This window comes from Nanorana parkeri, unplaced genomic scaffold, assembly GCF_000935625.1.
Source record: "Nanorana parkeri isolate BGI_ZX_2015 unplaced genomic scaffold, ASM93562v1 scaffold235, whole genome shotgun sequence".
Lineage (NCBI taxonomy): Eukaryota > Metazoa > Chordata > Amphibia > Anura > Dicroglossidae > Nanorana > Nanorana parkeri.
Genome location: NW_017306503.1, coordinates 1,256,966 through 1,283,902, shown reverse-complemented (window position 1 = coordinate 1,283,902; position 26,937 = coordinate 1,256,966). Strand labels below are relative to the sequence as shown.

General features: G+C 39.9%; 1 protein-coding gene across 1 annotated transcript in view; it reads right to left on the bottom strand.

The window, feature by feature from the left end:
• Positions 1–26,937, bottom strand: part of LOC108786943 (utrophin-like) — a 583,766-nt gene that overhangs the window by 93,841 nt on the left and 462,988 nt on the right. Inside the window, exons 58-61 of the mRNA XM_018556366.1 lie at positions 19,510–19,656; positions 7,416–7,494; positions 3,326–3,386; positions 33–77 (exon numbers count right to left, since the gene is read on the bottom strand). Coding sequence (XP_018411868.1) covers positions 33–77; positions 3,326–3,386; positions 7,416–7,494; positions 19,510–19,656 — 332 coding nt within the window. The remainder of the gene's footprint in view (positions 1–32; positions 78–3,325; positions 3,387–7,415; positions 7,495–19,509; positions 19,657–26,937) is intronic.

Sequence of the window (26,937 nt, the reverse complement as noted above, 5' to 3'; positions counted from 1 at the left end):
CCTCTATCCTGCAGCAGAGACCGACCACCCACCTCCTCTGTGCCCCGACGTCTAATACACTGTATTGGACATGATGACTTATGGGTCATTAGACCCCCAGAGACCAGTATAGCAGCCAGGAAGGATTGAGGATCAAGTGAGTATACCTTTTTTTATTATAGACCCTAGCCTAGACCAAACCCTTGCAGTGTGGGGGTAGCCCCACAACAAAGGTTAATTTTTATACTGATTGGAGTTATTCTAAGTGGTTCATAATAACATTTCTACAAGTTGCACATGGCAAATTTTTTTTTTTTTATATTAGTGCTCATAGATCTGTCCTTCAGTATAACTACCTGGCTACCTGTCCTTCAGTTAAAATCATGGAGCGACAGCTTGCCTATTGTTTCTATATTGCAATATATGCAAATATTTATATAGTATTTGCATAGTGCTGTCATGTCTACTCTTAGGTCAAATTTCTGTATTGAAATATACCATAAAACTACACATGCTTGCAGTTTACATGCTCACACACTATGCTCTTACCTGTATCCACAGTGTAAGTTGGAGCTTACACTCTTGCTGCAATCTTCATTGGAACTACTTGTGGATTCAAAGACACTACTTACTTCTCTACACAGTCATATTGTTTTTAGACAGCCAGCCTAAAGTTTCACATTTATTTCTCAGGTCCAATTACAGCTAGTTGGTTATCAAAGTTGTGTCATGGAGACTTTCATTTAATTTACAGCACATGGACTACATCCAAATTAGAATCACATAATGAAATCCTATAAATGAGTTACATAGCAACAGGGACCACTTCACCTTTTGCTTTGAACTTTTTCAAATTACACAGTGTTATTTGAATTGACATTTACATTGTTGACACTCTGAAAACACTGGGCCATAATACTGCAGAGATGCGGAATAAATAGCACTGGCACAGATACTCCTTTACACACTTCTCAATTGTCTCGATTTTGGTGGGACAATTCAGAAAGTTCTTTGGTTTAAACTATATATCTAAAGCCAAAACATTTTTTTAGTGTTGTATTTGGCTGGACAGATTAAACTCTTCTCAGATTGTTTTTTTTACTTTTTATGTGTTGTACAAGAGAGATGTCTCTTCATTCCATGTTTAGGAGACACAACAGTAAGCGAGCAGATAGCTGGCACTGGAATATATGTCCTCATTGAAAGATTTCCTTCCACCTCTAGTTCTAGTGAGAACTATAAATAATTGGGATTTCCCATTCCATCTTTCTGAATAGGTGACACAGGTGAATCTCACTCACAGTAATGCTGGGCACACACCTTACAACCATCGCAAGACTTTTGTCTTGCGATGGTTGTAAGGTAATTAAAAAAATGTACGATCTGCCTATCTTGGACAGGCAGATCGTACTTGCGATGATCACAAGCCCGCCCCGCTGAGGGGCGGGCTACACTCTGAAAACACTGGGCCATAATACTGCAGAGATGCGGAATAAATAGCACTGGCACAGATACTCCTTTACACACTTCTCAATTGTCTCGATTTTGGTGGGACAATTCAGAAAGTTCTTTGGTTTAAACTATATATCTAAAGCCAAAACATTTTTTTAGTGTTGTATTTGGCTGGACAGATTAAACTCTTCTCAGATTGTTTTTTTTACTTTTTATGTGTTGTACAAGAGAGATGTCTCTTCATTCCATGTTTAGGAGACACAACAGTAAGCGAGCAGATAGCTGGCACTGGAATATATGTCCTCATTGAAAGATTTCCTTCCACCTCTAGTTCTAGTGAGAACTATAAATAATTGGGATTTCCCATTCCATCTTTCTGAATAGGTGACACAGGTGAATCTCACTCACAGTAATGCTGGGCACACACCTTACAACCATCGCAAGACTTTTGTCTTGCGATGGTTGTAAGGTAATTAAAAAAATGTACGATCTGCCTATCTTGGACAGGCAGATCGTACTTGCGATGATCACAAGCCCGCCCCGCTGAGGGGCGGGCTTCCGATGACCGCAATGCTGAACGGGCAGTGTGGGCTTGCGTTTATCTTACGAACATGCCACACACCCGCCAATATCGTACGATTCTCGGCGAGTTTTCGAACATGTTCCTAAGATAAAAGTCGTGTGACCTTACAGTAGCAGAGGTCGCACGCCTTCCACACACCTTGCGATAATCGTAAGATTACGGGATTTCCCGCGATTATCGTACGATTATCGCAAGGTGTGTGGGCATCTTTACACAGACAGAAATAAAAAAAGTGGATATGTGTTAGTGTGCCAATGCCTTGTGTATTATAAACAACTGCATTGACTTTTTATTTTTTTTGCAATAAATATTTTTTCTCTTCTTTATATCCATTGTTGCATTTCAGTGCTGCTGATCTCCGGTCTCCCACAGACACTTTCTGTCTACATGCATGCACTTCAGCCTCGCCAGCAAATCACTGCTCAGACCTGGTTCCCTAATAGTGACAACAGCAGAACATGCTACCGCAATGTATGTTTGCACAGTCATTTTTAGTCTTTATCAGCAGAGTATGTGACAGTGCAGGGGCACCGTTTGGGGACAGCTGTCACTCCCTAACAGGAAGTGCCTGAACAAGGACCTGCATGGTAGGTATTTTTTTTAATTTTTTTAATGAAAGCTGCAGAGTTTAAAAGACAGCTTTGGAAATTGTATTAATATGGTAAAGCTTATATGAGATTTTAGTGATTGTGTTTAGATCTACTTTAACAAGCTTGAGAAGGGCATTGATTAAATGTGAGTGTGCCAGTTTTAGGGTACCACTCATCCACTGCCACATAGGTGATAAACTTTACTAAAGATCAAATTACATCATGACAGCCTGCAGCCTCTGACAGGTTTTGCATCCAAACCTGTCTCTATGATTAGGTGCTCATCTAAATAACATGTGAGGGGCTCTAGGCTTTCATCATGCACTGAGGTCTACACCAAAGGTAAATCAACTCTTTTGACTTCTGAATGGCTGTACATTATTATTTTACACTGAATTTCTCATGGAAATTACTTAAAATACCATTCTCCTAGTGAATTGCCCACCGTTTTATGTGCAATGCGCGATTGCAATAACAGGAACATGGAGGTAAGACTTTACAAATGGAGGCTGATATTACGATGTCTTTATGACTGAATATCTTGCTGTGAGTTCAATTGGGCTTTAAATGGAGTTGTTTTTGTTAAAGTTTATTGAATAATTAAATGGGTGTCTTTCCAAGAAAAAGTAAGATCATTTTTGACATGTCTGTTTAATTAAACAAACAAGAATGAACACATAACTAAAACATTAAAACTGAATAAAAAAAACAAAACACTTACTTGATGTAGTAGGGTACTTTATTAAGTGACACAGATCGTTGCCAAGGAAGCTGTACTGAAGCTGGAAGAAGAAAAAAAAAAAAAAAAGAGAGATACATCAGACATTACTTAGCTCAATATAAAACATTATACAAGATCAAACAAAACAACACATATACGGTAGTTTCTTTTTTATGTAACCACATTGATAACGTTTTTTTTTTTTTTTTTATAGCAGACCTAATGAAATGTTAGCATAAATCTGCATATCCATCTTGCTGAATGGATAAATAATGAGTAAAGAAGGAATTAAATGCTTACCACTACTGGAGATAATGCGGTTTCAGGAACCCTTCAGTCTAAAGGCCAAGGCACTTTGTAGTCAGTTCACTAAGCAATATTTTTACTTTGCAATCATTATCTTATGAACACATTAAGTTAATTTACAAAAATGCTTTAAATCTCACTATTTTCGAAACTTATATTTCTAGTGTACTTTGCTCATAAAAAAATATTTTATCTTCACCTGAGAAGCATTAAATGCTCTAACAAGGCACATGACAGCTGCATAGATAAGAAAAGTACATACTGGACATTGTAAGTACAAACTCTCACTTTTTACAAATTATCCACTTATATACTCTACCCAGCCACACATTAGCATCCCTATTCTATCCTTAACTGCTTGAATCCGGGTTCCCTCACTTCTCGATCCTGTCACGGCTCTCTGCCGCTAGATGGCGCTGCAGCACCGGCAGCTGCGGAGGATCCTAGAGAGGGGAGCGGGCGGGAGTGAGGGGAGTTAAATGCCGGCTTCACCACCAAAGAGCCCCACTGGCCACCAGAGAGACCCATTGACCGCGAGAGAGCCCCATTGAGCTCACATGAGCCCACACTGGACACCTGAAAGCCCACACAGATACTAGTATTGGTGCATTCCTAAATTTTACCATTGGGGGGTCACCACAACCTGGCAAATGTTACCAAGGGGTCCCAGCCCTAGAAAGGTTGAGAACCACTAGTCTATACAACTTCAAAAATTCTACCACTCCTACACCACATTGTTTACTGGTTCAACAACCATCTCGACAAGATAGCTGTCTAAATTAAAAAGTGATATCTCTCCTCTACAGCCTATGGCTTTGTCCTGACCAGATCCATCCCTAAGTACACAGATCATCAATTTTTTTACAATATGGAGTTCACATAGGGAGTCGGAAAACCCCAAACACTCTTTAGCTCCTATTTCTAAAAAAAAGCTACACAATTATTACACAATAGGAGAATGCAGTTTTTGATATGCTATAAATTGATTCATTGCTGTGACCTGGATAGACCTGCTATACCCTTGAGAACGTCCTGAGTGACGAAACGCGTCTGACGTCACAGCTAATGTGGAAATGAGCACGGGAGCTCGTGGGATACCGGCGGGTTTTATACTTACATGTGAGTCTCTATTTGTTTTTATTAATAAACGTTTTGGAATATACTACACTATGAGGAGTTCCTTTTGATTTTTTTACTACATGTGAAACATCAACTTTAACATATGGGAGAAAATGCTGGGGACCTTTTGATCCAATACCGACTTCAGGTTACTACAAAGTTTAAAACGATATATATGCGGTCAGTGCTCATTGCCCGGGGGGCTTCGTGTGTGGCACTAGGAGGGGTATCAAGCACAAGCACTTTACACGTTTTGGATTTTTGATGACGGATTATGGATTTATATTGACTTTATTACTTTTATCACTCTATGAAGTTCTGTTTTTCTGGTTATACTGTATATAAAGTCACTATTAAACACTGTGTAAGTTTATATCTGGATGGTTATATATCCAGTCTTCGGTTACACCAATCACATTCATTTAGTGCATATGCTAAGGTGTATATATATATTTCCTATAGATTTGCAGTTAATATTAGTTAAACCAGGGTATTTAGCGCCACACAATCGCTATTCCCAATTATTATGTTTCCTTGGTACAAAATTCTAGAAAATGTAAAGCTAATTTTACCTGCATAAAAAGGTATTCTATGTCACACGATGTACATATCAGCAAGAGTTGCAATTTCCAGACACTCGGAGGGTTATTCACTAAAAAGCCAAAGTATCCAGCCGTAGCTTCGGCTGATCCTTTGACTCGCTTCGGCCGCCAGAGCCCTTTGGTTCAGTCGAAACAAAGGGCTACTGTTCGGGCTATAGACAATAGCCTGAACAGCAGCCGAAGGCAGCCGAGTGGCTCAGCTGAGCTGAATGCATATGCTTCGGCTCGGCTGAGCCGTAGTGACAGCCGAAGCGTGGAGAAAGGTTGGCCGAAGCTGACCGTTCTCCACACAAATGACAGCTGGGCGGAGCCAGCTGTGATCTCACGGCTCGCTCCATCCAGTTGTTGTCCTTCAATGACAGCCCCACGCCCTCGAGGACACTGGACTGTCATTGAATGACAACTGGGCGGAGCCAGCCGTATCACGACTGGCTTCGCCCATTTGTTTTGATCCACCCGGGACCAGCGGGAAGACTGTCAGGTGCCGGACAAATGTAAACAATTGGGCGAAGCTAGAGGTCATGTCACCACTAAGTTCGCCCAATTGTTTATATTTTGCTGGCCTCTGTCAGAATGTCATTCTGCGGCAAGAGTTCGTCACGTGCGGTCCGGTGGCATCTTTTTTATGCCGAGTCGTCGAGGATAAAGCTGGACATAGTGATTGGCCTTAAGATTATGTCAGTGGATCAATTTTTTTATACTAAAGGGCGTGTCAAAAATCCTTTGTCTTTTTATTTCAATTAAAGCATTGTGATTAAAGTCTGGTGTTTTTATTTAATATTTTATTTAACCGTTTAGTGAATGGGTATGGATACAAGTAGCCCTTACTCATTCACAAGGTGTACCCTGATACGAATAAGCCCCCTGCACGCACCCCCACAACCAACGCCCCAGGGTTTGTGGGGAAGATGCCCTTGTCCCCATCGGCACAGGGAAAGAGTGCTTTTCCAGGGGGTGGGGGTGGGGGTGGAGTTCCTCCTTGAAATTCCTACCAGACTTTAAGGCCCTGGTAGGACTTTTGGGGGGAACCCCACGCTTTTGTTTAAAATAGGGTCCCTTCTAACTTTCCTACCAGACCTGAAGGGTCTGGTATGTTTTGGGAGGCGGACCCCATGCTGTTTTGTTTTCTTTAAAATCTTTTTTATTATTTTCTTAACTTTTTTTTACTTTTTCTTTTTTTTACATTTATTTTAAAAATATAAAAAAAAACATTTTTCTCATTTGTTTACACTTTTTCTATTCTGGTCGCTATGTCTGAGCAGAATAGCCGAGCCGGCATTATATTCTAGCTTTAACTGTTGCCCTTCTCCACTTCCCTTTCCAACTTCCTCGACTATTTCCTCCTTTTGGGAAAAAAAAGGCTGCACTGATAAACTAAATTGTGAAAGACTATAGACTAGTAACCAGCAGAATTATGAGTTGTTTGCAATTTTATAGTTATGAGGCTCTCGGCAAGCATGGGAGGCAGATTGCCAAGCAGCTATGACACATAGGACTCAAACAACACAAGGTGACCAACGTTAGGTTGAATTAAATCCTGCAAGGATTGTCAAGGCAGATGACAGGGGGCGTGCCCCTGAAATGCGTAGACCTTTAGAACTCAAGGGGGGCAGAGGACGCTGATGTGCTGTACTCCTTCAGACTTCCGCTGCTAGAGATTTTATACTTCATCACCATTTGTATGCTTTTAACCACCGACTTTCCTGTAAGTACATTTTTATTTGCGTGTTGTACAAATAAATTACACTTTTACACTATGGAGGCGCTCTGTCTTGTCCCTTGTTTCCTAGATCGATGGTCTTTTTGACCAGTGAGAGCTGCCTTTTGAGTGTTTAAGCCAACTTCACAACCAGCCCAGCTTGCAACCAGAGGCGCCGGTATTGGTTTTTTAGATTGAATATATCTATAAGTGAAGTAAAACACATATTTAAATAACCGGATTAGATCAGTTTGCTCACCCCTAAATATTTCAAAGTTTGCCACTGACTCAAACATCCATTAGTAATGCAAGGCTTTAAAATTTAGAATAAGTAATGAATGACTCGATAATTTTTCAGACTTACTAGACAGAAAGTGTTGAGAGGAAGGTCCAAAATCTTGGTGTGCTTCATGAAGATGTTTAAGGCGTTCTTCAACTGCTGCCTACAAAACATAAAAGATAAAAGCGTGTCAGTTCCAGACTGGGGTTGATTGAAATGAGTGCATTGTGCAGGTGGGGGGTACAGAGCAGCAGAAAATACACTTTCAATGGTATGTAAAGCCCAAGCTTTACTTTTAAGGATTGAATAGAGTAGGGAAGGGTTGAACCCCAATCAGAGTAAATGCATTTTTTGATGTGCGTGTCTTATGGAGGAGATTTCCCTTTGCTTCCTATCCTAGAGATGCAACAGGAAGGAAGAGAAAATTAACTTTTTACCCCCCATGAATATGGTCACCAGGATAATTAGAGAGGGTGCACTCTCCCAGCTGGAACACGGACAACAATAAAAACTTGACAGGGTTTCTAATCCCTCCCTACTCTTTCCAAAGCTAAAAAATAAAAACTTTTGGCTATACAATTAATTTAAGGAGCAGAAAGCTGTTCGCAGTGGAAGTGGAAGAGTGGTTATAATGGAAGGGAAGAAGGTCATGGTTGTTGTTAGCCAGCAAGGATTGTAATCTAGCCAGTGGGTGCGATGTTGGGAGTCGGATGCACTGTGACCATGGGTGATTTGTGCAGGGAAGGATGCACTATGAGGTTGTCCAGAGAGGCATTGCTTAAGCTGGGTATACGTGGTTATATTTTCTCTGTTTAACTTGTGGGCTGAACAAAGAAAATATAACAGGTTTCTCTGTTAACGCTTATGAGCATGGATGGAGGAATCCCCCGCTGTTTTGCATTGTATTCGGACAGCGACCACTATATAAATGGGCTACAGTTCCATCAGTGACAATGCTGATCCTCTAAAGATATGGTAAGATGCGGTGAGTGAGCGATGGCCTCCCTTTGACAGGAAGGGTGTTACTAGCAGGATCACCAGGTAAAAATAAAGAAGAAGAAACTATAAAAAAAGAGAAACTAACATTGCCAGAACATCTAACAATTGGTAAGCTGCAAAATAATACAATTTTATTCATAGGTTTAGATACAGATTAAATTAAATGTGGGCCAACCTGTGTCAGTGAAGCAGTGCATCATGAGGATAGACTAATAAAGAGACAAAGAAGCCAGTTCCTATTTAAACCTTAAGGCCCCATTCACACCTATGCGTATTGTAATATGCGCGTCTGTCGCGCGACCGTCACGCGGTTTTTTTACCGCGATTCGCGGTAAAAAAGTCGCGCGACCGTCGCGCGATTCCAAAGGCTACTTGGCAGTATCCAAATGGAAAACGCCCTACAAAACGGACCAATACGCAGCAAAAACGCTCCGGGACCTTTTCATGCGTGGGCCGTTTTGTAGTGCGTTCGGGACGGGTGGAAATACGGACAGGTGGGAACGATACCATTGACTACAATGCTATTTATTTTTTTGACCGTTTTGTAGAGCGTTCATCGAGCGTAGGACGCGCTACAAAACGGTCAGGTGTGAATGGGGCCTAAGAGTTGCTCTGCTAAATGCATGACCATAAATGTAGGTGCCTGCTATACATATCTGCCCTTACGTTTAAAGATTCAAGCAAAAACAAGCTGATTAAAAAACAAAAAGAAACAAAAAACTAAGATAAATAAACACAACTAAGATGAAAACAAACCCAGAAACACTAATCAGTAAACAGTCAGGTTATGTGCTCCTGTTATTTATTTTCAAATTGGAAACTGCAGTAGTACTAAAGGTCAAAAGAAACAAATCTGTTTCCTATCAGCATCTGCATTGTGTGTTATGGCCAGTTAGAAGTCTATAAGCAGAACACTGGTTGTGACAGGCTGTATTTCTAAAGGTATTTTTTCTATTAAAGTTTATAGCCATTTTAACCCCATTTTAAACAGCAGACATTGAAATTAAGGTATAGCTAATGCCAAAACATGTTTTTTTTTTATTTAAGGGAGAGTAGGGAATTTCAAAAACATTTGCCATTTGGGGAGATTTCACTTTCTGTCCTGTAGAGCCAAAAAGAAGTGAGCAGCAATCTCTTCCGTGTGAGGGAAATCCCCTGTCACTGAAACAAGTGTTCACATTGGAACATTTTCTCCCTAACACTGTTCTTGTGACAACTTCGAATTTTGGTTTCTCCCTCACTTTCATTTCTGGTGATGATGATCACCAGTACACATAGAGAGAGTATACCTCTCTAATGGGGACCCAGGCAGCGATATAAATCTAATTGGAGGACCTAATTCCTTACCACTCAATCCACAACTAAAATAAAAGTTTTTGCTGTAGATATACTGTACTTTAAAGGGTTTTCTGCTTCTTATACCATATATACAGAGTTCTATTTATTGCCTGGAGTTTTCTTTCATTGGTTTTAACCTTTTTTTTGGGATGACTTCACCTGCAAATCTGAAATGTTTGCACACTGCACAATCAGCACCATTATAAGGACACTCTGTCCATGCTGCAAAAACAGGATTTGTTTTAATCTACATTTTGCATTGGTGGCAATAAAGTGTTTTTTTTTCTGCCAGCATTCACAGTTCTCAATAACTGTAACATGATTTATGGAGTTACAACACTACTTACAAATTACATCCAATATATGTATCACCAAGGTGCCAGGGAGCAACAGATAAATACATAAAAATTACAAATGGAGAGTATCAAAGGAAAATAAAACCATGTCCCAGTAGAATAATTTGCTTCTTGCGCAGGAGAAAAGATGACAGGAACAATTTAGCACACAAGAGGTCAGGATCGGCAATACTGGATATGAACTGTAAAATAACACTCAGTAATATAATACAACACTGATAATGAATGTGGTTATCTGAAAGAAACAAACAAAAACTATACAGGTAAAGACTGCTAATATAGGTAAAGAATTTGCAGAACACTACCAGTCCCCACAACCAGTTTAGGTAAAAAAATAATTTTTGGGACAGACATGATATATTAAAGTGGACCTAACACAAAAAGTAAAGATTTTCTATCTCATAGGGAACATCAACAAATGTTAATTGAGCCTTAGCTGTACCCTGAAAGATAAACCTTTTGTCTTGACTTTTGCCTTGAGATTAATTGCGGTATATCTCCTGTGTGAGATCATCCAAAGCATTGCTACCTCTGTTAGACTCAAGAGATTTGGATTGAGATTTGACATTTGGTTATATCACTAGCATGCTGCTTGCTGTTCTCCTTGCTGGAGAGGAAGCTGTAACTGAGGACCCATAGTGCAAGAATTTTCTGATCCTAGTCCATTAATTCTGTGCATCGGTGCTTTCCTCAACTTTCCTCATGCTTCTAGAATATTCCTCCACCTGCCTTCAGATCACCAGCCATTAAGGGGCCAACTCTGACATGAGGTAGCAAAGCCCTGTCTCTACCAAGATGTCTGCCTCCACACAGAGAGAAAGTGTAGAACAAGGCATGGTAAGTCTGTAATGGGGAAAAGATTAGCTGCAGAAAGTCTATAGGGAATACTAGTTATTTGCCCTTGCCTATTTTGAGCACAGCTCAGGTCCTTTTACAGCAAACCTTTGATAAATATCAAAGGTCACTTTCCTGCCAGTCCCTTGCCACCTAAAATTACACCCAGTTCATTGCAGGAGTGTAGTTTCATGGAAATTTGAGTGCCCAGCATTGCTGCATGAGGCATGGTGGAATAACTTATATTTGCAGCTTATTTTGTGAGGTGGTGGTGGTGGCTGGCAATTGCATGGAGGGTCAGCTTTAAGGCAGGACAATAAAATACATTTTGTAAATAGCTGTCATTGCCTATCTTGTTTTATGCTGCCTACAGGGGCCTTTGAATTAGCAATTATTTCCAAAGAGATGTTTTCATATTTTGCACATAGCATGGCAACAATGGTCAGAGGGGTCACGCATGCCACAAGGCCTGAATGTTTGGGGAAGTGAGGAAGTTGAGTATACTAAGGGGTCTATACATTGCAGAGCATGTTCAGCTGACTGAAGTGCCGCTGAAGGGAGCCGATGTACGGCTGAAATCAGCCGTACTGAGCTGCAGTCAATAGACAAACGTTGTTCGGCTCACTTCACTATGGCTCGGTTATTCACTTGGCTGCCTTCGGCAGCTTTGTGAATAACCCCCTATGTGTTTTTCAAATGTCTGATTCCCTTCTGGGTAAATGTATAGCATTCAATAGGTATCTTCATTAAAATTCTTCCCGACATTATAATGCACAAGAATTTCCATAGCCATAGAAAGAGAATCATAGTCACCATCCTCACTAGACAAATGAACATAATCACAATGCCTAGGTATTCCCCATGCTCCCCCCAGCCAGCTTCCAGTGCCTGAAAACATATAAGACTGGCAACACTCTAAAGTGCAATAGAGTATGATTGATTTACATGGTACATTTCCCTTTTAAGCTGCCCATAGACATAGCATAGCTGCCCATGAGCTTGATCAGACATGCGGACAGAATTTTAAAGAGATCTGTGCCAGTCAGCACCTCCCTAAACACCAACAGTCATCCAGTGGAGGCACGTGGCACACAGATCAAGCTCTGGTTTATCAGGGGGAAAATGATCATTTCAAATCAATAGCATCATCAGCGAGCAGCTCCAGACGTTGCAGCCAGAGACTGCCACCTAATGTCTATGAGCATATGTGTCTGATTTCTGCTGTTTATAAGAATGTGTGGAAATAACGAAAAGAAAGATTTCAGGCAGTTATACATGAAATATTTTTAATTACATTTAATGATTTTTTAATGAATATATAATTGGGCTAAATGGTTTGTAAACTTGATTTAAAAGTCTGTGGTAATCAGAAGCATGCCGATTAGGAAAGACTGCAAGTGTACTAAAGTGAAAACATGCATTTCAGTGATCTAAAACATTTCTGATGTAAAAAAACATGGCCCATTGATAACACAGGAAATTCTTCTGTGCAGTCACTTTTCTGTGGGAATTAGCCTCCATTCACACATGAGCATTTTGTTCAGTTTTTTTTCTGATACGCAACAATTTGTAACAGGAGTGCCAGAAAATGCAGGGAAAAATATGCATAACGTGCAAAGAAAACCTTCATGAATGACCTAAAAACACTCACACTCAAGTGTAAAGCATCACTCCAGTCAATCTTTTTTTTAAGATGGAGAAGACATTTAAGGTAGAGAAGACATTGAACCTCTGAAAAGGTTTTGACTGTATTCTTTGACCCCGTTGAAGGGAAATCTCTCCATCAGGGACACCGACAGCCACAAAATACTTCCTTTAGTAAAACTGGGAAGTTAAAACCTCTGTCAGAAAATGATTACCGTCTGTTCCTCCCTGTCCATTGGACAACCTCTGCTCTCACTCCACTGTCAATTTGGATTATATATATATATTTATACACATATACATATACACACATTTCTGCACAGGCATTATTTATAGTTATTTTATTGGGTGGGCTGATAGTGTTCTATTAGTGTTATCAAATATCTTTGTACTTTGTGATATACACACCTATATATATTTCTAATTTTCTATGAGTTTATTTGGTGAAATATAATATACATATTATTTATACAGTTTACTAACCCGAATCAGTGTCATCTAGGGCTCTATTTTAGTTGTCTGATGGATGCTAACTTTATATAGGGCCTGGTGTATTGATACACTTCTTACTTGGGTGGGGGGAGGGGTTGTATGCCTTTTAAATGCTTTCAATTTGTGGGTTATATTTGAGGGTGATACACATTTGCATAGCATCATGTAAGTTTTTAAAGTTAATATTAAAAGGTTTATAACTATTCTAGCTATTTTTTGTAAACAATCTCTGTGGTGGGAACACTTGTTTAAGGGGGTCATTTTTTAGTGGGTTTTGTATTCTCTATTGGTTCCCCTTGTCTGCACACTTGGTGGTGCTAGTTTGTAAATACTGCTGTACCTTCCTGTCCTGGTGACAGGCACTACTCTCATTTCTTGTCCCGGTATCATAGAGACAGGAACTTAACAGATGTATTTATTCTTTCCAAAACTTTTTAAAATGTTTTGGCTGGAGTTGGGTGACTAAGAAGCAGCAATCATTTGGAGTTTCTTTTTTTCGGTGTATAGATTTTAGGACTTGTTTGTGGGTGTGTTTGGTGGAAGATTCAGGCTACTGAGCCTAAGCTTAAACTTTTGGCAACACATCTTATTTGCATAGAGATAGCTGTCTACAATTTTCATGTATGTCCTGGAGCATGGGAAGGACATATTGAAGGCCTACATTTTAAGTGCCCTGTTTTGAGGACAGAGGTTGAAGCAATATATAATGGGTGTGGGATAAAGATGGTTTGGTATGATGGTGGGGGCTGGATAGAACCGGAAGCAATTAGAAGAGTGGAATTATGGGTTTGCTTTGGTTGGTGTCATTTTAAAATGTTATGGTCAGGTAGCGCACAAGAAGCCTAGTATTAAAACAGAAGTATCTAAATGAGATGTTGCATTTGCCCATCAAAGTCCTTTGATAAGAGTTTACATGCGCAAGCGTGGTGGCCAGGGCCAAAACTACAGTGCATGGGGCCCCAAGCAACTATTTTGAAAGAACCACCTCCAGCAACCTTACACTGTGGCACCTGGCAATGCCAACTGTCAGTGATTTTAACATTGTATCGTAATAAAGCAAAGGGAGCAGAAGAGCTGTTAGCATAGTCAGTACACTACTAGGGACCAGAGCTGTAGATATAAATTGCCTGAGAAGAAGGGGGCAGCAGTAGAGGGAATTACATTTTAATCCTTTTTTTTCAGCTTACAACCCTGTCCTCAGAAGCTGCCCATTCTTTTTTCATCAACAGATCTTATTAGGGGTATAACCTTTTTAAACGTTGGTGTAAATTCTAAGCCCTATCCCCTTCCTCCACCACTATAGCAAGCAAGTGCTGAATGTTATGGTTTAATATCCCTAATGTCTAATTTGTTTCAGTAGTCTCCCAACTGTAAAAGGGGATTGCAGAGGTTTTCACATCAGTGCCTGAAGGAGTGGGATACAGGGAGTAGAGAAGAGGTCTTAATTATAAACAACCAGTCTTCTGATATTTTAAAAGCAAAACAAAGACAACATTAACGTTGCCTGCTATGTAACAAAACTATCCCTTTTCATGCTCCAGTAATTGAAGCCAATGCCCGCGACTGTATTTTAATTGAGTTATTTATATTTATGTCTGAAGGCGTGCTTTCCTTCTACGCTACATTTGCATATTTTTTATTTTGATTACATTATTAACATGTGCCATTCTTTTTTTCTATAGGAGCATGTGAGACATTTATTGATTGGCAATCAATGAATCTGTTCTAAAATGAAAGGACACACTGTCATGTCTATGGTCACCTCTATACACATGAAAATACAGAGAAAAATCTAGATCTAAATTTCAATTTTTAGGTAACCATAACATTCATAAATGCAATAGCTGGAACAGTAGACACACAAAAGAATAGATGAGTATAAATATCTCATAAGCTATAGAGCAAAACAGACTGGGAAAAAGAGCATTACACATTACAAGGCCAATTTATGAAAACTAGAGCACAGCCGAGAAGGAAGCCCCTGGCAAATAATCAGCTATTATTTTTCAAATACAGCAAAAAATGAGTTTGTTTGCTATTGGGCATATAAATATTCACAGCAGGTATATCTTCCTGGGGCATGTTTCAAATTACAGTAAATCATTACACAACACCTGTGAATGTTTGGTAAATGCTACATACACACACACACACACACACAGACACACATTATACAGTATATATGTCCCTGTGTGTTATTTCCAATGTAGTTTGCTATTTTTTTTTTTACTTCTGAAAATTAGACCTGCTGTCTTTTATATGCGGTCTACTTACAGTGAAAGAGAGATATATAGACGCTACTTGGCAGAAACGTTTCAAACTTGTAACAGGCTTGCCTCACTATGCTTTCTGCAATCTGGTTCCACAGATTCGTTTAAGGCAGTTTGGGGGCTGAAAAAATATAATATACTATACATAATTTAAGTAGTTGTGTAGCAGCACTTTAGTATTAGTGTTTGAGGTGCAGATAAAAATCTTCCTTCAAAAATATTGTGAATGTGGCTTCAATCCTATCCAATCCATTCTAAAGTAGATTTACGGATGTGAATAATGTTTGGATGAAGAATACAATTTAAACCGTGGGCTTGGGATACTAGAGACAAGTGCACAAGATACCGCAATTACCGTCAAGCATCCAAGTAAGTGGTGTTTATCTACTATCGGTACATGTAAAACAGCTGGAAGCCACAGGTTACCCAGCCCAGGGATAGAAATGTGATAATTCTCAATCTCTTTTTGCTGTGAATAGCTGGTTAAAGCTGATTACTGAGTGCAGGGGATGGCAGTAACTATTGTATCCTACATGAAAGGGAGTCGGATGAATACTTGGGGACTAAAGTAAGTAGAGAAGAGAGCCAGTGTGGAAGACAACAGTAATTAAGGGTGCCTGGATGGTGAAAAACTACCCATCTTTGGGTAGGATCAAGTGAAAATACAGAGAAAAAAATCTATAATAGAAATCTAATGCAGCTACCACAGCTATGAACTAATAAGCTTCAGTATATTACATTACTGTTATGGGTTTAGATATGCTTTAACCGCTTCCTGTCCGGCCGTTGTAATTAAAACGTAAGTTGTCTTCTTAAATGCGGGTGGACCTTTTTAAATGCCTGTTCCTGCTCCGGCTCGTGCGTGCCGCCTCACGCGCACACGAGTGGGAAACTGTCATCATTTTAAAATGGCTGTTTACATACAAGTGTTCAGGCAGCTGTAGAGCTGGAGAGAAGCTGGTGAAGCAGATTTCTACTTCATCAACCTATTTGGGGGTCCCTAGGTGACATTAGGGATCTTAAAGACCCCTGATGTCTCCATAAAGAGGACCTGCCACTGTAAATTTGATATCACATCACTTAGTCCCCTATGTGATAACAATAATGTTAAGTGTAAAAAAAAAAAAAAATGTTAAAGTCCCTCACCCCCATGTACACACTCAAACATGCATCAGGTGCACCTACAAGCGAAAACAACAATTGCGCCCATTATGCTGCACATATTACATATCACTGCCAACATCAGAGTTAGAGCAATAATTTTAGGCCCATCAATCACTGTTAACACTAAACTGATGAGCGGTAAAAGCTTTTAAAGTGTCACCTATGGGCAATTTTGGGTATGGTATTTTTTTGCAATTTCGCAGGCGCACACAATTTTAAAGTTTGAGATATTTGTGTCTATTTACCTGATGTGAGCCCATCTTTTATATTTTACCTTTTATTGGGTAATAACAAATGTTTCATAACAATGCAGGGAATTTTTTTTCAAAATTTTCACTACATTTCTTTATTAAAACATAAAAACCCGACGGTGATTAAATACCCCCAAAAGAAAGCTCTATGTGTCCCCAAAAAATTATACAAAATTAATTTCAGTACAGCGTTGCATGACTGAATAAATGTCAGTCAAAGTACTGCAGAGCTGAATACTGAAAAATGGCCTGGACATGAATGGGGTTTACACCCCGGTCTTCAAGAGGTTAAACAAACCAATTCTTTGTAATAACTGGGGATAGGTAAATTATATTTACAAACCTGATTTTCCTGCACCCCTACTCTTGCAGATTTCAGAAAAAAAGGGGTTCAGGTTTCAAAGGGGCCTTTGCCCCCTTGCTACAACTCTCCTAAGAGCTCATGCACACAGGCATATGGAAATACTCAATGGGAGAAACTGGCAAAAAGATCATGTGTAAAATGTTGTCCGTATACTATACACATGTAACATTTGTGTAATGTTTACATACATGCATATAAGTGTACACCGTTAATACAGTTATTGGCCACCGTTGGCCGCTGATTACACATTATTAATGTTTACATGTTGGCCCTTCATATAATTCATTCATTGAGGGCAGCACATGCGCAGAATGCACAGAGCGACTGGCCGAGATCATGCACAACCGATGAATTAATAATTCAAGGCCGACATGCATCCTTCATTGCTAGGCAGCAGGCGGCTCCAGCTGAAGTGGTCTAGCATCCTAGCAACCAAGAGGGCACAGTGGTGCTATGGGTTGTGTGCATGTAAACATTACACAGACTCTTACATTAGTAGAGCGTAAATAATGCCTAATTATATGACCACAAATGCAGCTGTGTCCTTTTTTTGCTTTGTTTTAATCAGTTGAACGCAGCTCCAGATTATGGAGCTATGTGCATGATGGAGTTGCATTCAGTTTGGTGAAAACATGTGGGCATTACAGATCTGAATGTAGCATATTTTGCATCATGTGCATGAGCCCTAACTCAGAAATACTGCTGGTCACCACCACTTGGAGTCTCTCTGTGTTCCCTGGCACAATTTTGGAAACACAAAATGTTTCAATGGATTTTCAAGGCCAGGTGCTACCCGAACAGCACAGTGGATACAGGTGAAACTCGAATAATTAGAATATCGTGCAAAGTTCATTTATTTCACTAATGCAACTTAAAAGGTGAAACTAATTTATGAGATGGACTCATTATATGCAAAGCAAGATAGTTCAAGCCGTGATTTGTCATAATTGTGATGATTATGGCTTACAGCTCATGAAAACCCCAAGAACCCCAAATCCACAACCTCAAAAAAGTAGATTATTACATGCAATCAATAAAACAAGGATTGTACATAGAACAATATCGGACCTCTGAAAAGTACAAGCATGCATATGTACTCAGTACTTGGTTTGGGCCCCTTTTGCAGCAATTATTCCAATTACTTTTGCACGATATTCTAATTATTCGAGTTTCACCTGTATAGGACAGGTGTTTTTTTTTTCAATTCTGTGTGTTATTTTCCTAGTTTCACTTTCGATTTAATTCACTTATGAATTGATCACATGGATTAGTGCTATGTTATTTTAAAGATTTTATATGTAAAATTCAACTATGATTACCAGGGTGGCATTAAGTGTTAGGTTCTATTAAGCATTTTTGAGGAGGACAAAATTGAGGTAGAGATAATATACTGATTCATCAGAAAGGATTACATTTTACATGCACTGTTTTGAGTCTCTTAAAAAATTATTGTATTAAGAAATTGGTGTAGGGACCACTTTGGGGACCTCGGCACACAGCTTGAGGGTATTTTTCCTATACCATGTTTTTCTTTTTAATTATTAATATGTGGTATCCTAGGTTTGTGTTGCTATGAATTTTTTTTTTATTTTTTAGTTTTTTGCGTATATTTACTTTGTAATAAATTATGATTACTTATATAATGGCTCTGTCTGCATGGGAAGTTTTGAAAATCTGTTGAGTCCTACAAAGAGGTTATTTTATTAGATTTTAGTATTTATGGTTACCCAGGGACTCCAGATTGAGTCACTATGTGGGTTGTGTTGGTCAAATTTTTTTGCTGTCTTCACAATGTTTTGAGGACAGAGGTTGTCAACTGTAAGAGTAGAAGATGGGGATGCAAATGCATCAGTGGGAAAATGAGAATGCAAGTGCATCAGTGTGAAGTACATCAGTGTGACAATGGGGATGCTAGTGCATCAGTGTGATGATGGGAAAGCTAGTGCATCAGTGTGACGATGGGAATGCTAGTGCATCAGTGTGACGATGGGAACGCTAGTGCATCAGTGTGACAATGGGAATGCTAGTGCATCAGTGTGACAATGGGGATGCTAGTGCATCAGTGTGAAGATGGGGATGCTAGTGCATCAGTGTGACGATGGGAATGCTATTGCATCAATGTGACGATAGGAATGCTATTGCATCAATGTGACAATGGGGATGGTAGTATATCAGACTGGGATGCAAGTGCATCACTGTAAAAATGGGGAGGAAACAGGTACTTAAACATGTTATAGTATTTTAGTAATTATAGTATAAATATGGCTGAAATAGTATAACCCTGAAGACCGGCATTATGTGTAGGAGTTGTCGTGCTGGAAGATAAGATTTTTACACTTTGTAGCAGCCCTTCATGCATAAAATAAAGCTTTTTAATGATAATTTAAACCCAGTTCGATGTAAATTCTCATTTTTCCCAGGGTTTGGACTTTAAATTTATCTGAGAAAAAATGCAGAAAGGTATACCTGTAGAAGCTTCCATCTGATGTTCAGGTCATCCAACTGGCGAGCTGTTTTTGCAGATGGCTGAATATCTAGAGCAGAAAGCCGACTAGCCACATCATTCACTGTGTTCACTTTTGAGCTGATGGGTGCAATTTCCTCTCCAAATGCCTGTCACAGGAAGAATAAAAGACAAATATTTCTAACTTCAGTCAGCAGTGTAGATCTTTGAAAAGTTGAGACTTTAATAAAGACCTGTTCACATCTGGACACTAGTAAGCAGTGTAATACAAGTATATTTTTACTGCAGGTAAATGCAGGAACAGCAACAATTAGGTGAAGTAGAACTCCAACCAAAACCTTTTTTTTCTGGTTTTGGATAGAGCAAGGAATGATCTGAATCTCTGTGTTATTACTGTTAGCATCTTTGCTGGGCAGAGTTTCCCTCACTATTTGTCCTAGTGACCATTCTCAATGGACAGAAAGTAAGGGAGATTCTAAGTTTATCAATTTGTGTCTTTAATACATGCCTGGAGTTCATTTTTAAATATGTTGAGTCTCTAAAGCAATAGGTTACTCAACATCTTTAAATCTGTAGCTTACATTGCACAAAAGAAGGAAGGATAGGCGTTTTGAACCCCTCAAAATGGTAAAATGCAGACATTTTTCGGAATTTGTATACCACATTCTTTTTCCTACTAGTCTATAAAATTCCCAATTCTGCCGCTGAAAAGCTTAGCAGGAGGACTTCAAATTATTTTTTGCCTTTTAGAGCATTAAGCTGTTTTTATGTCTTATTATATTACTTTTGCAATATGCTTACTTCTAATAAATAGCATTTTGCTATAATAAAAATACATCAATTCCAAGTAGAAAAGGGCAAGGTCTTCGGTCAGCCTGTGGTATACGGTGACTTCCTTGCTACTTGAGTAATATTCTCTATCTTGAAACGTCAAGGCTGCAATTTGATCCTAGCAGAAAACTCATTTCTCTGGATTGAAAAGGCAGTAACGGTGGAGCTTGTCATATGTCTATAAAATGCATTTGTTTCACACTGCTCTCTGCTGTATCAGTATTCAGGGGCAGTAAATAATATTTCAAGTAACTTATTTTCCTTTGTATGTGATATTAGTTTAAAGCCACAAATTAGATATCAGTCAGAAAAAAAACAATTACAGCACTTACAACAGTATTGGAAAAAAAGTGCTCCTTAGACAAATTGACTTCAACTAAAGGAAATGTATGAAAGTGTAATTCTCAGGCAAACATAAAAGCAATCAGTGTGCTCTGCTAAAATCAAAAACTAACCAGACTTCACAGAGCTCCTCACGTGATATGGAGAAAGGGGGGGAGGTAGTCTGCTTCCAAAAGCTTGAGCAGTGCAACATCCTAATGTCCTTTCTACTTGAGGTATCAGCAATCAGATTTAGGGCCACTGTCAATAAACTTTGGTTCACTTCAGAACATCTTTTCTTCCCATACAGGTTTATGGGAATGCAAAAGAAGCCGAAGCTGGTCAAATGGTCAACTTCACCTGCAATAAATTCTAAAATATTTCTCAAAATATCTGAAAGTGATGTCCAAAGCACAATACATTTGCAGCCCAACGCATGCCTACACAGGTCCTTACACTTCCAGTGAATCAGACTGGAAGCTGTGAGAAACTTCTTAGCTCTGACACTTTCATATATCAGGTGTTCCTTATGTGGGAGGCAGGAGCATATACATGTGTGAATTACCCTTCTGCATTACAAAATGTAAGCAAATGTATTTTCCAGAGTACTAAAGAGAGGAACAGCGGTGGACTGTGCGCTACAGCAAATTCCTTCAGCAAGTAGGTTGGAGATCCAGTATGTTTTTCAAGAATTACTTTCCAGGTTGTGACTTTAAATGATCTTTAAAGGAAACCTACACTAAGAAAACACTTAGGCTGCTATTGCTGACAATAGTTGTATGACTGCCTATGATAATAAAAAGGCTTGAATACTTTAAGTCACTATCTAAAACAAGTATACCGATCAGTATCCCAGATTCACTAACTGTATGCCTGTTCAAGAAAAGAGTTAAGAAAACCCATGATGGCTGCCACTGTTGACATCTCATTGTGAAAATTCTAGTTTGCCTGGCTGTAACGTGATCGCATTCTCGGGTCCTCCCTGGGCTGCAGCGGCGTCATAGACAGCTGCGCCGTCACACGGTGCGCTCCACGATGGTACACGGCGGCCGCGTGACGCGCAGGAGAGCCCCGCCTCCATAAATTCCAGCTCCATAAATAGTGACCGGCCGCTACACAAGGCGTTCCACTATTGCCGTGAACGCCTGTGTTCGGTCCGCTCACTCGGGACAGCAGTAGGCTCATCAGGGTCACAGGGAATCTACCTCCAGTCCCATCTTCCAGGGAATCTACCTGAGTGCTGTGCAAGTCTATTGGGAGACCGCAAGTATCCTTGTGTCAGGCAGTTCAATACTGTTTCTCTTGCTATTGGACGTACCTGGTGCTATACATGTTACTGGAGTTACTTCCATATCACTTGCTGTATGTTATGCTATTGGAAGTGCATAGTGCTATACATGTTACTGGAGTTATTGCTATTCACTCTTGCTGTGCTATTGGTGGTACATGGTGCTAGATGTATGCAGGAGCTGTTGCTATTCACTTGCGGTATGCTGGGCAATTGGGAGTGCATGGTGCTATAAGCAGTACTGGAGCTTCACTGTTGTTCACACCATTGAATGTGGCCATAGAGGGTCATTGGAGGATTTAGTTCCTGCTCTTATGTACCACCAGTTTCTATACGCACCTACACCCTCATGTTGCGCACTCACTACTAGGGTGGATTATGATGTAATAACCATTCTAAGTAGCTTCTTATAAATAAGTCGGCAGATGATTTCGTGGTTCCAAACTCTCCCTTGAGACTGAGAGTGAAACCTGGAACCCAAACTGATATGCTAGTGACAAACACTGAAAATGTATACTTGTTTTATATGACAACTAAAGCAATTTTTTTGAAAGGGCATTTACCTCAGGTCCTCTGACAGCTAACTCAAGAATATTAAGTTACAGAGTCTGAATTGTGAGCCTCATTAACTTTGCTAGATATTTTAGAGTTAAACTAGCCATATAATAAGATGGTGGTACAAAGTTCAGGCACATTCTGACCAATCAAGTGGTGCAAGAATATTATGTCTGTGGATGCTTTGGGATGAGAAAGTAGATACCTATAGTGCCATAGTGTCTTATCTTGCTGCGGGGCATTCCTGAAGATAGCAACAACTCACAAGTATCAGGAACACTCTGAGACCACCTAACAGTATCTATGGATTTGCTTCCTTGCTAGCCAGGCCAGCAACATGTCGCTCCATCACTGTCCTAGATTTAGCAAGAAAGATTTGGCTGTGGTTGAGGCCAGCAAGGGAGAGACTGCAACAAGGAAAATAGAAGGCTCTCCCACATGTGCTTATCATGTCCCGCCAGCAGAAAATCTGCCATTTGACAACAGCTTAACAGTACATGCAAACATTTTAGCTAACTAGCTGGCAATGTGTTAGAAAGTGATCAACAGTACATAAACAGTACCCACAGACAAAACAATCGACCTGAAATCAGACTACATTGTGTGGCAATCATTCTTGAATACCATAACATCTTTTTGCTACTGAGATCCTAAATAATCTTAGCCAACTTTAAAAATATACATTATTTTGTTTATCCTAATCCATCTAATCTCCATCTTGAAATGTAATCAATATTGAGTCAGAACACAGCTGCAATATTTTCTCAAAAAATTCAAAATGCTGGATACTCTCCCAATGAGCAATTTGTCAGAAATGTAAAGATAATCTTCTTTTACAAAAAAATAAGTCAAGGCAACTGGACTTTCTGTATTTTTCTTGAAGCTGTTTCACTGGTCACCCAACCAGCTTTCTCAATTCAGAATGACTTACAAAAATTATCTGGGAATAAATATGGTGAATGTTGCTCCAATCCACATAATCTGTTAGTCGCAACCAGGTTTTGATTGCATTTGTATGTCGGTGAAACAAAACAGCTGCAGAAACAGAATTGTATGTTGGTGAAACAAAACAGCAGCTACAGCTACGGCACAGCATAGAAGAGCCAAACCCTCTGGTCAGGATTCAGCAGTATACCTATATCTAAAGGAAAAAGGTCACTCCTTTGAAGACAGTCAAGTATGCATCCTAGACAGGGAGGAGGATCGGTTTAAAAGAGGTGTGAAAGAGGCCATTTATGTAAAAATGGAGAAGCGAAGCTTGAATAGAGGTGGGGGGGGGGGGGGTGAGACATCTATTGTCTGCCACATGCAATGCTGTTTTAACACCTCTTTCTGGGCAGGTTATTAACACCTCCTAACTCTAATTATGCAAATGCAGTCAACACCTAACTAACAGTTTATCTGGATTGGAGCAACATTCACCAAATTTATTCCCAGATAACTTTTGTACAAGTTATTCTGAATTGAGAAAGCCGCTTGGATGACAAGTAAAACGGCTTCAAGAAAAATACAGGAACTCCAGTTGCCTTGACTTATTTTTTACAGATATATCATGACCTGGATGAATGAGAGCCTTCACAGACATAACTTAAAGTGGTCCTTTAGCCACAATCCAGTGTTTTAACTTTATTTAATAGTCTGCTGTGTAAAAAAGAAGGAACAAAGAAATTATGTAAAACAAAATTTGTAATGCAGTAAACCACAGAATATATATGCTTACTAAATCTGTATCAGTTATATCTTTATTTTCCTTCCAGCCAATGAACACCAAACATTTGTCTTCCACTGGAAGATGCTAATATATCACCTGATTTTTAGCACCTATAAAACTTTATGAGTCATTCAAACAACACGTAAGACCACACATAAAACATCTAAAGCAAGACATGAAGTGGAATTATTATTATAGTTTGTGACTTTATTATACAGCAGCAGCTGGTTACTGATTTGTGTTTATAGATTGTTTGATAGCAAAATCTAATTTTTATTGAACATGTAATTCATGTTGAAATGTATTAAGGTGATAAAAGCACAGATTTATTTCAATCTAATTAATTGTTCATACAAAAAGTAACTGAAACCTATTACTACTCAAGGCACCGTCTGTTCACATATTGCATATGGCATGCAGACATCAATGACCACTGAGACAGGAGGTCATTTGTGATGTAATGTTAGAGAAGGCTTGAATATCGGAGTAATGACAGTATGTCCAGATTAAAATACAAAGTATTCCATCTTAAGTAGGTAGAGCTGTCTTTGTTCCCCCTGTAAGATTCAAATATTGTTACAGAGCATTCTTTGGTGCTATTATTGGGAACATAGGTGTGCACAGCCTATTCCATTAGGGTGTGCACACAAAAGTACAAACACACACACATATCTATACACACTGTGTGTATATATAGACTGAGTGGCCAGATTAGTATGACCACCCCATCAGCACTTCGTTGGGCCACGAGATGACTCCACAAGAGGACTTCGTTTGGCCACCTCGTGACTCCACGAGATGTTGAAAGGTGATGCGAGGAATCTGGCACTGCACTGTTGCCCTTCTGTTGTCTTGTACTAATCTTGCCACTCTCCGTTCTCCCCTAACATTGACTAGTCGCTGACGGCAACAATTCGCACGTTCAGACACAGATTTTCTGCTGACATTCCAGTCTTTAAACACTTTAACAACAGCTGCTCTTGAACATTTAACAAATTCTGCTGTTTTGCTGATACTCGCCCCATGGCTCCGAGCGCCAACAATCATCCCACGTTCAAAGGCTGTTAAATCGCGTTGTTTACCCATATCTTCAGAAAAAAAATCACGTCTACTGTCGTGGTAAACAACCTGCTTCCCTATTTATAATGGTCTGGCCCTCTAGCAACTTTGGCGCAAAATTTTAGCTAATTATAGCTAATTTGCCTACAAACGTCAGGTGGTCATAATAATTTGGCCACTGAGTGTATATATCTATATATATATTTTTATACATATATATATCTATATATATAGCACAAATATAAAAACAAAAGATGTCTCACGACTTGTTGTATAAAGTCCCAGACCTGGGGAATCCCTTCCCAGGAATGTTAGTCCTGCAGCCCAGCACAGTAGCACAGCGATGCAGCAATACAGCAACACAGCAGCTCTCTCACATTCGCACACAGCTACAGCTGATGACTTCCTCCTCAACTCCCACACTCCTCTCTGGAGTTGCTGACCCTTTTAGCTGCTTCATGTGTCAGGAAGGTTAACCCTCTGGGCCCCTTAAGGGGACCACAGCCCAAATAGTGGCAAAATATACCTGCCTTCCACCACCCAGCCCTGCCGTCCTCTACAATATATATATACACACACACACACACTATATTGCCAAAAGTATTGCGACACCCCTCCAAATCATTGGATTCAAGTGTTCCATGACATTTTCTTGCTACTAAATACACGGTCAACTGATGTTGGTATTATAACAAAGTGGAAGCAACTGTTAACAACAGCAACTCAGCCACGTGGTAGGCCACGTAAAATGACAGAGCAGGGTCAGCACATGCTGAAGCGCACAGAAGTCGCCAACTGTCTGCAGAGTCAATAGCTACAGACTTCCAAACTTCGTGTGGCCTTCAGATTGGCACAACAACAGTGCGTAGAGAGCTTCATGGAATGGGTTTCCATGGCCAAGCAGCTGCATCAAGGCTTTGCATCACCAAGTGCAATGCAAAGCGTTGGATGCAGTGGTGTAAAGCACACCACCACTGGACTCTAGAGAAGTGGAGACGTGTTCTCTGGAGTGACGAATCACACTTCTCTGTCTGGCAATCCGATGGACGTGTCTGGGTTTGGCAGTTGCCAGGATAACGGTACTTGCCTGACTGCATTTTGCCAAGTGTAAAGTTTGGTGGAGGGGGGATTATGGTGTGGGGGTTTTTTTCAGGGGTTGGGCTTGGCTCCTTAGTTCCAGTGAAGGGAACTCTTAAGGCATCAGCACACCAAGACATTTTGGACAATTTCATGCTGCCAAATTTGTGAGAACAGTTTGGGGATGGCCCCTTCCTGTTCCAACATGACTGCGCACCAGTGCACAAAGCAAGGTCCTTGAAGACATGGATGAGCGAGTTTGGGGTGGAGGAACTTGACTGGCCTGCACATAGTCCTGACCTCAACCAGACAAATCACCTGTGAGCCAGGCCTTCTCGTCCAACATCAGTACCTAACCTCACAAATACGCTTCTGGAAGAATGGACAAACATTCCCATAGACACACTCCTAAACCTTGTGGACTGCCTTCCCAGTAAAGATGAAGCTGTTATGGCTGCAAAGGATGGGCCAACTCAATATTGAACCCTATGGACTAAGACTGGGATGCCATTAAAGTTCATGTGCGTGTAAAGGCAGATGTCCCAAAACTTTTATATATAATACATTGATATGTATATATATATATAT